The 13,990-nt window shown below is 47.9% G+C and overlaps 5 protein-coding genes across 5 annotated transcripts; 1 reads left to right on the forward strand and 4 right to left on the reverse strand.

Annotated features, from left to right (window-relative positions):
* Positions 1 to 176: 176 nt before the first annotated feature.
* On the forward strand, positions 177 to 1,334 carry N7471_003425 (Short-chain dehydrogenase/reductase SDR; the record flags this gene model as incomplete). The annotated part of the gene is made up of 2 exons (XM_057276145.1): positions 177 to 368; positions 429 to 1,334. 2 exons carry the CDS (start codon positions 177 to 179, stop codon positions 1,332 to 1,334), a joined length of 1,098 nt encoding a protein of 365 aa, XP_057140783.1.
* An 83-nt stretch (positions 1,335 to 1,417) lies between these two features.
* N7471_003426 (uncharacterized protein) lies at positions 1,418 to 1,705 on the reverse strand (the record flags this gene model as incomplete). Its single annotated transcript, XM_057276146.1, has 1 exon — positions 1,418 to 1,705. One exon carries the CDS (start codon positions 1,703 to 1,705, stop codon positions 1,418 to 1,420), a length of 288 nt encoding a protein of 95 aa, XP_057140784.1.
* Positions 1,706 to 4,259: 2,554 nt separating this feature from the next.
* On the reverse strand, positions 4,260 to 4,741 carry N7471_003427 (uncharacterized protein; the record flags this gene model as incomplete). The annotated part of the gene is made up of 3 exons (XM_057276147.1): positions 4,260 to 4,390; positions 4,432 to 4,500; positions 4,552 to 4,741. 3 exons carry the CDS (start codon positions 4,739 to 4,741, stop codon positions 4,260 to 4,262), a joined length of 390 nt encoding a protein of 129 aa, XP_057140785.1.
* Positions 4,742 to 6,460: 1,719 nt separating this feature from the next.
* N7471_003428 (uncharacterized protein) lies at positions 6,461 to 8,152 on the reverse strand (the record flags this gene model as incomplete). The annotated part of the gene is made up of 1 exon (XM_057276148.1): positions 6,461 to 8,152. The coding sequence occupies one exon, from the start codon at positions 8,150 to 8,152 to the stop codon at positions 6,461 to 6,463; it is 1,692 nt and encodes a 563-aa protein (XP_057140786.1).
* Positions 8,153 to 11,619: 3,467 nt separating this feature from the next.
* On the reverse strand, positions 11,620 to 13,069 carry N7471_003429 (uncharacterized protein; the record flags this gene model as incomplete). The annotated part of the gene is made up of 3 exons (XM_057276149.1): positions 11,620 to 12,380; positions 12,445 to 12,818; positions 12,885 to 13,069. The coding sequence occupies 3 exons, from the start codon at positions 13,067 to 13,069 to the stop codon at positions 11,620 to 11,622; spliced, it is 1,320 nt and encodes a 439-aa protein (XP_057140787.1).
* Between the last annotated feature and the right edge of the window lie 921 nt (positions 13,070 to 13,990).

Below are 13,990 nucleotides of genomic sequence, written 5' to 3' on the forward strand. Positions count from 1 at the left end.
CCACAGACTGACTCGCGCACGCAATGTCAGCAGGCTGAGCGTACAGGGGAACAAAGAACAGACAAACCTCACCCGGGAAGCTATGTTGTACATAAATCGTTGAGAAGGACATATAGGCACACAAAAGACTTCTTTTATAGAGGCATATCAATTAGCATTCAGCCTCGTATCCCACCATGTCGCTTACCTCACTCCGGAATCTGCGCACCCAGTGGTTCCCGCCCAAAGCGGCCTTCACTGAGAAAGAGCTGCCCTTGCAGAAGGGTCGGGTTTTCATCGTGACAGGCGGCAATGCCGGTGTCGGCTTTGAATTATGCAAGATCCTGTATGGCTCCGGTGCCACCATCTACATGGCATCAAGATCGCAAGTAAGTCTCCCAATCAGATTCGAGCCATGACCCCACCGGTGGGCTAATACGGTTCCCCAGGAGCGTGCCGAAAACGCGATTCAATCCATCATGAAGGTTCAACCTGCGCCGAAGTGGCCGGGCAAGATCAAGTTCCTCCATCTTGACCTCAACGACTTGGAATCAGTCAAGGGGGCGGCGACTACCTTCGCACAACAAGAATCAAGGCTCGATGTCCTCTGGAATAATGCGGGAACTGGAGCGAACCTGGTGGAAGCCGGCGCTAAAACAGCCCAGGGATTCGAGGCTATGGTGGGGATGCACTGTATCGCGACTTTGCTATTTACCGAGCTCCTACGACCGCAGCTACGGGCGGCCGCAGCAGCGCCCGATACACCTCGTGGATCTGTTAGGGTAGTGTGGACATCCAGCTTTTTGGCGGAGGGCGCCTCGCCGGCGAATGGGATTGATTTCACCGTGTTAGATAAGGGAACCAAAGATCGCACTCGCAACTATGCTGTCTCAAAGGTGGGAACCTGGATGCTGGGACGAGAGTTGGCACGACGATACGATCTCGACCAGGAGAACATTGTGAGCGTGGTGCAGAATCCAGGCAATCTAAATGCAGGCTCCTATGCAGGGACTCCGGCGGTTGCCATGTTTTTCATTAGCCCCTTGCTCCATGAGGCCAAGTTTGGGGCCTATACTGAGCTATACGCCGGTTTATCATCCGAGATAACCCTTGAGAAGAATGGCGCCTATATCATTCCCTGGGGAAGGATTCGACCGGATAAGGATTGTCCACGACGAGATATCGTCGCGGCGATGACTTCGGCCGAGGATGGGGGACTTGGATATCCAACACGGTTTTGGGAGTGGTGTGAGCAGCATGGAAGCCCTTTGTGTAAATCCCGAGTTTCACTGCTCCATAATTCAAGAGGTTCACCATACTTAGGTGATGCCGGGTCTATTACAACTAGAATATGAGGACCCCATGGTCGACGGGATTGATTTGGTAGAGATTGCTCGGGGCTGGCCCCAATGGCGGCGCATCAGATACCGGGCCACCCTCACCGGGTGAGCATAAGACGGAGTCGTGGAATCGCCGGTATGGTGATGCCACTGGTGCGGCTGATGAATGTTGTGGCAAGGGCTGTGATAGATGAGCCTTTTGCATGCCACTCTTTGGTCTGCTCGGCGGAGCCGGGAATGGACACGACGTCACCAACTGCACGGGTGAGAGTTCGCAGTTCGGGCTGATTCCCGTGCGATAGTGAGGCTGCACCGTGGGAAACCAGGGCGCTGGCAGCATCATTCCCACTAACCTGGTGACAACAGATGCGTTGGTCTAAGGGCATTTTTGACAATGCTGTACAAGACAGGGCAGGGAAAGAGGAGGGAAAGGAGACAGCCTCAGCCGCTCCCTATGGCTAGTTTCCCGTCAATCGGCAATGATGCCCGGGACTCCTCCGCTCGGATCACCAAGCGAAGGTTGGTGTAGTTTTGCAAATTAATTTTTTTGGAATGTAATTTGTAGGTGACTATATCTACGGTTTACTTTTGCATGAATATTTCTTCATAATTCATCATGTTGATGGAGTATTCAGTGAAATGTCTACAGGTTAACGGAACAGCTGTAAAAAACAGAGATGAATCATCAATTTTATCCAGCCGAAAGCAGTAAGGCGTTCAAAGTTTATGCAAATGCAGGTCGTTGAGGGTCGGAAGGTTGGAACCTCCCCTCTTGAAAGGAGGTTCGAGGGTCCAGGGTAGGGACCCATGCGGAGGGTCATAGCCAGGTCTATGCAATATTTCCCTCTCTCTTAGAAGACTGCATTCTTTTAAGTGATTCTGAAGTTTATAGGAAGTGATTAACCTACCACAGAAAGTCACAGGAAGAACGGATGATAAACCCGAACGGCAGGTCCTCGTCTAGGACCTTTAGCATCGAAATAGCTTGTGGTTGAAATTATCGTCGTTTTTTAGCTACTATAAGAGTTTGGATATATCAACAGCCTCAACGAGGTAGGCGCGGTTGAACTATATATAAGACCTGTAATTCTCATTCGGCATAGCTAGAATTCAAGCGCAGCAGGCCTTCTAGTCTAATTCACCTTGACGGCATACTCGCGACAACGACGATTCATTATGAAAGCTTGGTACAAGGCATTGCGAGCTTCACATAATGATACAGTCATCCGTCCCCTTGCAAGACGAACACGCATTAGATGTACTCTTTTTATATCGGTTGGTGCAATGAGGACAAGTATCTAGTGTATTACAGAACAAGCACGCGGTTAGCATAACTCACCGTCACAGACAACACTAGGAGGATAGGGTCATCCGCCAGCACGTGAGGACTTACGGTATTGACACCATCGCGAGATCTTCGTGTCATAGTGAACCCGCAGATAGCTGCAGCTACCAATTTTGCATTTCACGGCATTTGGATTTGCCATCATTCAGTATAGCTCCTGTTAACGTTACCCAGAGAGAAATAGAGGGTAGGATGAACGGTGGCGAAGAGGTCGAGAGACAGGAGGGTACGGAAAGGGGGAGGGCATCCTTATCATAGCATAGTAATATATACATAACTAGCTGCAGTGAGGCGTGTGGTTAGTCACACGACCACGTAGTTATCACGCCCCACACCTATTGTACAGAATCGAAATGCAACAACAGCCGATTACATCCAATCATTTTGTGTTCCACCCTAAAGGTAGCCACGTGTTTGACTAGAGGTTGACGCTACAAGATGATAATCATACCAAGCGCCCAACACACATTCTCTATGTTGGTGCGCCCCACTCAACGATAATTCCCACACAACGATAATTTTCCAGTTTGGCATCAACTTTGTTAGCATTTTATACCATACCACGATGTCGGAACAAATCTTCGTAGCATGGTGTTTAGTGACTGCCCTAGGGAAGGAGTAGGATTGTCGACACGAAAGAACAGGATGCTGTATCATCCCAGTGGTTACGCTTCTGGGTGATAGGCATTGCAAGCTGGATGTCGGATCGAGCGGTATCTCCGGTAAAAATGAAAGGGGCAGTGCGTCGGGCTGAAAGCAAATGCGCAGTAGTCGGTGGGGGCCAGAGTAAAAGAAAGGTGGCGGCGATGAGTGCAAGATAGAGGGGTAGGAAGAATGAAAAAGTGAGAGAGGGGGAGGAAGAACAGCGAAACCGGGGTCTTTTATGTCGGGAGCATTGAAGGGAGGTTACGTGACGGCGTATTGGGGCGCTAAACCCCAAAAGGCAAAACTAACCGGATATAGTAATTTACAGGTCCGCCGTTTATAGCCCTAATGACATGTATTCTGATCTTGATGAGACCCAGAGAGCAAGCTTTATTTCTTCGTCAGTGCAAGACCGAACTTGTCTTTCACATGATCCTCCGTTCTTATAATCACAATGTGACTGTCTTACCCTTTCCGATTGCCTGACGCTGAAAGAAATCCACCCTCACATGTGCAAAGGTAGAGAGGCATTAGTACTTACTGGTGATCCGATCATCTACAGACCCGTGAGTTCCTTCTAATTCAAGGCATCCGTAGACAGAGCTCAGTTCTTACTGCCAAGCTAGATATTTGTTCACTCCTATAAACTTTTATCATAGAACAATATGCACTCCGTATATGTAACGTCGGAATCGTCCGATCCACCTTTTTATAAGGTTCGGGTAGTGCCCGAAATGATCCACAAGCCCACCCCACACGGTTTCTCCATAAATCCTTGTCATATTGGGAACTATGCAGTCTACACGTATTCCTGGAAATGAAACTGGTGCGTGAGGGAGAGTACATGAACGAAGATAGATGAAGATCACCACAAGGTTTCAGTCAAGAATGAATGAACCGCATATTCAGCATAATAGGGTTGAAGGATCCGTACTAGGTAGTCAGTCCAATCATTCTGCCACCTTCCAGACATAGAGAGCTTTTGAAAATTCCCAGTATTCGGGATACCAGCGACTAAACTCCCAATCCAGAACCCCGTTGACAGATCCGTCGTTGGTCATGATATTCTGGAGACGTAGGTCTGGGTGAACACGATCTTGTGTTTGTTTTGGCACAGCATACCAGATAAGAAATTCTTGATTTGACGTTTTGGCGCCTTGGATTGATAGGCTTCTTCAGAGTCAAACGGTCCTGAAAATGTGTATTAGCACTCGTGCATATACCGGTGGAGTCACTATTAACCGTTGACGTGATAACTCTCTAAGATCGGATCGGTAACGGGGTCGGAATCAACCGAGCCTATGTAGTTCCCGTTGCTGAATTGCTGAAGTTCGCGGAGATATTCCTTGAGCTGGTTGGCGACATGGGCTTTTGTATCCTCGTCATAAGATTCCCAAGTTTTATCGAGACTCTGACCTTCCACAAAACTCATGAATATGTAAGTATCAAATAGACTACATCTCAATAGATTACTCTTTCACTTCACCGTGCGTCGTAAAAGCCAATGAATGTTCAAGAACGTTCAGGATACGGTACGAAACCCCCCTGGTGGAAGGAGAAGGTTGGGGGGGAGGGGGGGTTTGCTAATCTACGTGATATGCTACAGGAGCCTCTAAACTGCCTAATCTGGGTCAACACCAGACTCTAGCAAGACTTGGACAATCGTCTCGTGGCCATTGGATGCTGCCCATGATAGGGGACTTCTGCCATCTATATCTCTCGAGTCTGGGTCATCCTCCTTCCCTAGCAGGCGCTAGACCACTTCTTTGTGACCGTTTGATGCTGCCAACGATAGTGGAGTCTGACAATTCCTGTCCTTGCTATTCAAATTGCCGCCTTCCTTCAGCAAGAGCTGGACCATTTCGAGACGGCCATATTGTGCTGCCCATGACAATGGAGTTCTTCCAAATGAATCCTTAATATCGGCCTGATTTCCATGCTTCATCAACAGCTACGTCTCACGTTCCAACCCGAAAGATGACGTTAGATGGAATCCTAACCTGCTTAGGAACCTGCTGACTGTAATTAATGTGACCGAACCGCTTCTTCGCTAAAATGGCTTGCGCACACGCGTCTAATTTGGGCATATAATTAATAAGTTGCATGACCAATTCTTCATCGATTGCTTGCGCCCGGCTGTGATAGCCCCAATATTGAGCTGTATAGGAGTAAAGAGGGTACTGGTATAGCCTTGCTTCAAACTCATCATTAGTGGAGCAAGAGCCTATATGGAATGAATCGAATGACAAATAAGTCACATATATTGTTGCAATCACAGAATGTGTAGTAGGGAACCAGTGGGTCCAGGTTCGCTCAAAGTATGCCTGTGTTGTGTGATGAACCAATCTAATGATGTCGGTTTTTTCATCAATCGTTACCAGACCTGCGCATAATAAGACTATATCGACTATCTCTGGAAGGTTTTCCTCGACGAATTCAGACTGGCCAAGTTTAAATGTAAGAGCACTCTGTAGCTCTGCTGTGGTGAGCTGCCTTTTAGCACAGATGATCTATGATAATACGGACTAGCAGTCATCATCCGCGTTTGAAGTCTCTAACGGATCCAACATCAGCATGATCACGACTAGTCAGTTCAGCAGATGCTAATCCCCTATTAAAGGCCAAGCCTGTTACAAGAAGCAAAGAAACATTACCCACTAGAGCTATTTGAAGCTGTGCCCCGAAACGAATGCCCTGAAACGAATGCCCTGAAACGAACGAAGTGAGAAGGCTTACCTTCGCCCGCACGGATACCCTTGTTGTCAAACCTTTTTATGGGCACCCAGTTGAGGGAGGTTACTACTTATGCCAAGCCAGGGTACCCACACTAAAACCGGCCACGGTGACCTCCCTCAGCTCCTGTAATTGGGGGAGGTCACCGTGACCACTTTATTTCCTATAATTATTATACAACTGAAAGACTACACAAGATAAGAAGAATTTCACTGTCAGGCAATACATTTAACTTTGCAAACGCATTTCTCATAATGTTCAATGAAGCCAAATTTAGCACTAACGATCTTTCAACAAGTCTTCAAAACAGATGGGCAGTCGGTTGGTCCACATCCTACCATTACATTCCACTTGAGTAGCTTTATCGCTCTTTGTTGGTAACATGAACATTGGCCCCGTTGCGTGGAAAGTCCAGGTCTTAGGCGTTGTTGGTGTCGACCTGCTCCGGCTTCTGTCGCCGCCGGAAGAGCTTGAGCATATTGCTCGTGTTCAGCGCCACTAGCTTTTTCGTCGGCATCAGGAACAACTCGTCGATCTCCTCCAAGGTTTTGTCTTTGGTCTCGGGCATGAAGAACAGCTGGTAAAAGAAGCCCAGGAAGGCCAACCCGCCGAAAAACCCGATCGTCAGGCCGGTGTAGGTCATGGCTTTCTGCATCCCCTCGAAGTTGTATGTCACGATGAATGACCACAAATACAGGAATGCGGAACAGATTGCCATGCCTTGGCTGCGGGTGTTGAAACCAAAGCTCTCCGCTGGAACTACCCAGGTCAGGCACGAATAGGCACCGAAGAAACCCATGTATAGTATTAGACCGGAGAAAAACAGCCCCAGGGCAATTGACTTGTGCTCATTGAAGTAATCGACACCATTGTTTGTGTACAGATAGCCGACACCCACCAGCACCATGCCTACGATGAACATGAGGATGTTTTGTGCCCATACGCGTCGTCCGAACTTGTCCATGGTGAACACGGCAGGAATCGTTCCCAAGAACAGCGCGCCACCGCCCACCATCGACATCAGGACTGAGTCGCGGTCATTGAAATTCATCTTGGCCATCAAGTTTGACATGTTGTACATCACCGCATTGATGCCCGTCATCTGTCCGAAAAAGATCATGGCCGTGGCATAGACGAGCGCCCGTCGGTTGCGCGGCTCCCTGCAGACTTCCAGGTACCGCTGGTACCATTTCTCGCTGGCGGACCGCTCGACATCATGTTTGACCGTCAATTCCATCGCGACGTACTCGTCCAGGCCTCTCGGCTCCGCCATGTTGTGCAGCGTCTTCCACACCTGCCACGCGCGCCCGTACTTGCCCTTGGAAACCAACCAACGCGGTGATTCCGGCAGGAAGCACATGCCTACAAGGAGGATCGTCGAGAACAAGAGGGACGAGCCCAGCATCCAGCGCCAGCTGCCTGATTTGACCTCAAAGAATACGCCACCGGCCGCGTATCCAATGATCTCTCCGAATGCGATCATCAGCTGGTACACCGATACCAGATTACCACGGACCTCTGGTGGCACACACTCTGAGATATAGATACCGACACAGCCGCCTTCGATTCCTATGCCGATGCCCAGAATGAATCGGCCAGCAAATAGCATGCTCACAGTGCGGGAGCCGGCACAAAGTCCTCCTCCCAGTGTGTACCACAAACACGAGATGATAATTGAGTTGCGGCGACCAAAGTAGTAATTGAGCGGTGTCATCATGAGCGCGCCGGCCATTGCGCCTAGCGGCATCAGTGAAGAAATCAGCGAAATATCAGTCGCCAATTTCGGGTCGTCCAGGCTCGCCCACTCGCCTGACGCGATAAAATGCTTGCGGATACCAGGCAGCGCACCCGAGATCACCGACTGGTCCAATCCACTGAGCATGCCGCTAAAAGCTGCGAACACGCCCAGCACGATGACTAGCATGCGAGGGCTCTTTATGTGCACTGGTATCTGTGCGAAGGCTATCCGGTCGTGAAGTGATTCGTTGGCGAGGTACTGGTGGCTTTGCAGGTCGCGTGTCTCGATCTCGTGCTGGCGCTCCTCGGGCGAGAGTTCATCGCTGAACTCTTTGCCCATGGCTTCGGGCTTTTCCTCATATTTTTCGCTCATTTTGTGTCGAATCACGAAAAGAAGTGGGATCAGAAAGAGAGAAAGGAAAATAGGAGGACCCCAATGCGCTCTATATAAGGGCCGAAAAGTTTGCGGGATGTTGTACCGTTGTACCTCCCAATTCCCCGACCCCGACCCCGACCCCACACCCCACACCCCAGAGTACCAATGAATTCTTTTTTTTTTTTTTCAAAAAGGTTGTTTCATGTGTACCAGGTTTGTATTACTGTGGGGTTAGGTATGAGAACAGGGAATGCTGCGTTTAAGTTTAACATTGCTCATTAAAATAGCGGCCTTAACATCTACATGATACTTTCAATCCCAACTCAGACCATCGAGAAGGGTTTTTATCGATTACAGCGTGGGTGGAAGGCCACTGCTAGGTCTTCTGGAACTAGTAACAGAAGTAGGAACAGAATATACAGACCCCTTGTACCATTTGTCGGCATGGCCGGAACGCAGCATGCCCAATTCGATCGGGTAAAAGATCGACGACGCCACGAAAACCTTCGCGCCCCGTGGAAGGAACCGGGGTTGATTGGGGCCCCGGTTATTGTTTCCCCGAAGACTGCCCGGTCGGAACACAAATCCCGGGGAAATCGAAGGCTATAACGGCCGAGCGAGATACCGAAACAGAATCTGGACCGACCCGTCACAGGCCGAATATCGGTGTCAACCCCGCATTGAGCCAGGAAAGAAGCACTCGGGCCCGGTTTTTTAATTTCCTCAGCCCCATAATAACACGAGGGCTTGGTTAGGAAAAGCAGGAGGCGAAAGGCTAAAATGGCTTCTCCCTCTGACCAGTATGTTCCCTTTTGATTTGCACGTACTGTACACCTCCGCTTCATATATGATATTCCACTGTCAGGCATACCAGACTCTCGCTGAATATTGAAACTTCCAGGAAGAATTAACGTCGGCAATAATACACAAGATCGCAGCGTGATGCAGACGCTGTGACAATGGTTTCGCCGATGATATTCCGAGCCCCCACACTAGGGGAGGCGACTTGTGTGGCCTGAGATCATTAATGCCAGTGCAGGACGGGTTTCGTCCGTTGGTCATGGAGAATCCAATACCACGGTCATGCACTGTATGCAAAGCTTCGCGCTTATGCTGGATCTTAGCAGAAAAGAAAAAACACGGGTCAAAATCGCCTGTAGCGAGGCAATATTGACTTCACGAGAACTGAGTTAAACTTTGTAAGTAACCCCATCAAAATGGATAAGAGTTACTCCGTACTAAGTCCTGGCTAAAAAGCCTCGTGTTCTTGTAAAGTTTCAGGCTTAAAACTATCTCAACAAAAAGTTTGTCAGGACCTTCCTGGTCATCAAATCCACTAAACGTCAGCGGGCCCCATTCTCGTCTTCTCGTCCAAAGACAAGTACAAACTCGGGACTTTGTGATGACCAGTGGTCTTGGATTGTATGTTATTACAAATAGATACTCGCCAGGTCCGTTATGCTCATACATTGTACATTGTATATCAAACAAAATATACCCTTATATGTTTGTACGGAGTATGTCGTACCAAGTAGGTATATTGCCCCAAAAAGCACATGGTCGTCTCTGCATGGCACAAACTTTGTTTCAGTTTAAAAAAAACTCTCTAATTCGTAAATCCGGCTGCTTAATCCATCCACTGACCTGACATATTGACTTGTGGTTCTAACCAGCCAATAGAAATGACAAAACTGTCTTTTATTACCGCTAGTTCTAGTAATTTGTATGGGTTTACAGTTGACTAATAACATTTGAAACAAGACCACCACCGGGGGACGGACTGACAAACAGAATGTGTCTGCCACTGCCTAAGGCATTCTAATCGCATCTGTTTTAAATCAAAGGCTTTCTTTCTTTCCTTTTTTTTTTGTTAAAAGAAACAACTTGTTTTTGAGAGGATATACTTTATACAACATGAAGTTATCGTATAGATGGGCAGGAATTTTTCCAATTTTGCAGCTTCGTTCCTGAGCAGCAACAGCCTCGTATGAAAGCAATATAGACTAATTTCTGGGCATTTGAAGCGGCTCTTTAGAGTTATAGAGCTAGAGACTGTGTGTGATTCAACATCATCCCGTAGAACGTAGCACAGTGCTCATTTGATTGGATATGCAGTAAACGTGGATCCTCAGTTGACCTATGAGCAGGATAACTTGAATATAGCCAAGACGAGGAGGAACACTTGACACTCTCCCGGGATGAGTAGTGCCTCCGGGCTTACTAATGCCGGGAAAATGTAATATCTGCCATGAACATGTTGACGTCAGGACGGAATCCTCAACGACCCCCCGACAACGCAATCGATATGTCAAGGATTCAAGACGCCGGGCTGCTATCTCGATCCATTTTCTGTTGTAGCTCCCACAGTTCCGATGACGGCCAACAGCATTCTCGGCAACGACGAATGAAAATGAGATGAAACCTGACGATTTTGTAGCGATCTAGGCTTTATAGATCCAATATTCCTCTTGTATCTAGAGTCAACTACATGAGCATGAGGATCCCAAATTTCCCTGAACATGAGGCTCGGGCGAATTGTTTGGTTTTAGCGAGGCAAGGTGCACAGGAAACGCCGTGACTCTGCCGTTGTGGTCAAAGAAATAAACAATTTGCGCGCTATGCCGCGTGCGTCTTTTGGCCAATCAGCATGGCCACTCTCAGCAAACATGAACGCAAGTGGGCGGTTCTTATTCGCCGTAATTGATGGACGATATGGTAAATTCGGACAGCATCCAACGGGAATATTGATACTCCGGGTCTACTCCCAATGTGGTATCGTAGGTCTTGGTATTGGGGCTCGGGAAACAATCGAAGAATGTGCAATGCACCAGTATGAACCATGCTATAGTAGCTATTCATGATCTTGGCCTGCGACAGGGTGTACGCGGTGCTTCGCAAGCTGATTAGTGGCAGAAAGTGCCCTAGACCAACAAAATTTGCGTCTTTCCTCAAATATTCCTTTTCATCCGACGTTGGCTTTTGAGCAGGTCTTCAAGACTATATTGTCATATGGCAATTGGTGGCAAGCTGTTCATCATGATGGATATATCAAGCTCCATTGATAGTCAAGGTCAGCCACTCGAGCGGAGCCCAATCGAAGGACGGACCAAACGGTCTCCACAGACACATTTTGCCATCTTTCAAGACCTGTAACCTGAACCCCATCGATATTCTAAAGCAACACAAACTCCGACCTGGCTACCATACAAAAAAACCCCTAGGAACATTATATTACCTCTTAGATTTTCCCACTAATCAACCATTCTTTGGAAGGGCTGCAGTGTAAGATACTTTTTGCCATCAACTCCAAATCCGGTACATATTTGTTTATCCGATGTCATATTACTCACCAGAATAGGCAAAGGGGTAGATCATTCCAATTCAATACTTTTCCGATAACCCGAGATAAATGAATAGAAACAGGAAATAATCAGCTGCACAGGCGCCCTACCAGTTTAACTGGCCTACATTTTCCACCCTTCGGTGTGCCTCCCCACAATAAATCTCAACACAATGAAAAGAGCTGCACCCGTCACGACCGTCATAGCACTGAAAAGTTGCGCTTTCCAAAAGACCGCATGCTCCAGATCCAACAAAGCGCCCGCAATGGGGTTACCAATCAGCAGCCCCAAACCAGCAAAGGTAAAGCACATTCCCATTCGGGTCCCCACAATACTCATGTCCTTGGTGATCTTCGCGATGATAGTCGGGGGCAATGAGACAATCGCACCAGATGCATATCCGTAGATGATAGCGAAGACGATAGTTCCCGCCTCGTTCCTGATGCCTATCCACGCGAAAGCTAAGACAGTAGCTATCAAGCTAATTGGGACAATTGTGTTGAGGGAGCCGATACGATCGGCCAGTAGACCGGGCGTGATGCGCCCAAATACGGAGGCAGCATTGAGAATTGCGATGCTGTAGAAGGCAATGTTTTCGTCGGTATGGAGGTAGGAGGTGAAGAAAGTCGGAAGGTAAAAGAAGGGGAAGTATAAGCCAATAAAGGCGAAAAATAGTGCCAGACTGAGCACAATAAAGGGCGGTTCTTTGAATGCGCTCGGGTCAATGAGCTTTCGTGCCTGCTTCGGAGGTGGAAGGCGCATTTTCATCACTGCTAGGGAAAATAGTAGTCCACCGAGAGCAATAAATGCAATGACACGAGTCGTCCAGCCGAAACCAAGAGGGCCAATCAGCTTGTGGAACACGGCAGGGAAAATCACGGAGCCTTAGTACCAGTATTAGCCAATGATTTTCTGGTTTCTTCTTGTTTCAATATTCGAAACACTTACCGATGCTACCTCCAGAAGCGGTTATACCTGTGGCCACTGCTCTCCGCGAGGTAAAGTAGGTGGCCACAATAGCGACACTAGGAAGGAACAAGAATGCGCAACCAGCTCCCACAGCGACACCATGGGCTAAGAAGATCTGGTAATACTGGGTTGACAAGGATGTCATCATCAAACCAAATACAACTAGGAACGAGCCAATAGCGATGAGGGTCTTTAGGTAGCCCTTGTCGAAAACGGGGCCGACAACGACTCCGACGATGAATAGCAGGAATCCTTGGATTGTGCCAATCCAAGAGATTGAGGATGCGGAGTACTCGGGCAAGAGAGTCTCTTCATAGTAGCTCTGGAAGACGCCAAATGTGTTGACAATGCCCCTAATATTGCGTTAGCTCATTTCAATGATAAAATTTGTAAATGTCCAATCTCAAGTTGGAGCTCACCAAGAATTGAAAAACAAGAAGAAAGCACCCGCTACCTGAAGCCATGCTGTAAGTCCTCCATTTGGTGGAGGAGGAGGTATCGCTGGTTGATCGGCTGTCTGTTTTTCTGACTCGGATTCAGACTCGGCAGGTAGTGACGCAGGAGGGTTTCGTAGAGCGAGATGCTTGTCCGTTTCAGAAGACATGGTGTGGAAATATGACGTGATACCAAGGGTAACTTAGTCTCTAAGGACCTTGGGACTTCTGGTAGTTCGGGGAAAGTAACTCGAGTTGACTTGACTTGTAAGTGACATAAATTCTTTTTTCTAGTGCCTGGGAGCCTCAGATATATCTTGAGACTAGAGGCTACACGCCATAGAGCTCGGCATTTCGGCATTTTCTCATCTGGAGAGCATTTGTAATAATGTAGGGGCATGGCATCAGTGAGTTTCTCTATGGGCTATGTTCGACCCACCAATGCCCACGGGTGGAGCCTAAAAGGGACTAAGCTTTGCAAGGTTGGATCTGCCCGAAAAACGAGAGATCAGATGAATAATCAGATATTTAACACGACATCAAAGGATTTCACTTGCAGCGTCACATCCAAAGAATTTTCGCATTGCACCATTTTCCATTGCGGGCTAATATAAGCTGCAGGCCTCGAGCCTAGAAGCGGCCTGCAAATTAAATGAATACGAACTGGCCCCAGTTCGTTGCATCGTACTTGTGAATTTTGACCGGCTTCCGCTGACAGACGCCAAGTGCAAAAATCATTGGATCCCATACTCTTCTGAGTCGCAAACACCGATGTATTCTTAAATATATGTGCCTTGAAAATGTAAAACGGGGGAATGAGGTATGGCTCTAGGAGGTAAATTTGGAAATTCAATCACTACCCCTGCCAGGGGCAGGGGTTGCCATGTCAGCCTCGTCAGTTTTCTCCATAATTGCACAAGTTGCTGGGTTGGACACATGGACCCTGGTTGAATCTGATATCCATTTGAAATGATCTACCTGTTTGAAACTACGAGCTAGTATATGATATATTGGAAAAAAAGTGAGAAATATGTAAGAGAGGAGGACCCTTGGAAAGGAGGACTATACAGTCTACTATAGAGCAGTCATGT

This window comes from Penicillium samsonianum (genome assembly GCF_028829775.1).
Source record: "Penicillium samsonianum strain IBT 33392 chromosome Unknown utg000002l_segment0_segment0, whole genome shotgun sequence".
Classification (NCBI taxonomy): Eukaryota; Fungi; Ascomycota; class Eurotiomycetes; order Eurotiales; family Aspergillaceae; genus Penicillium; species Penicillium samsonianum.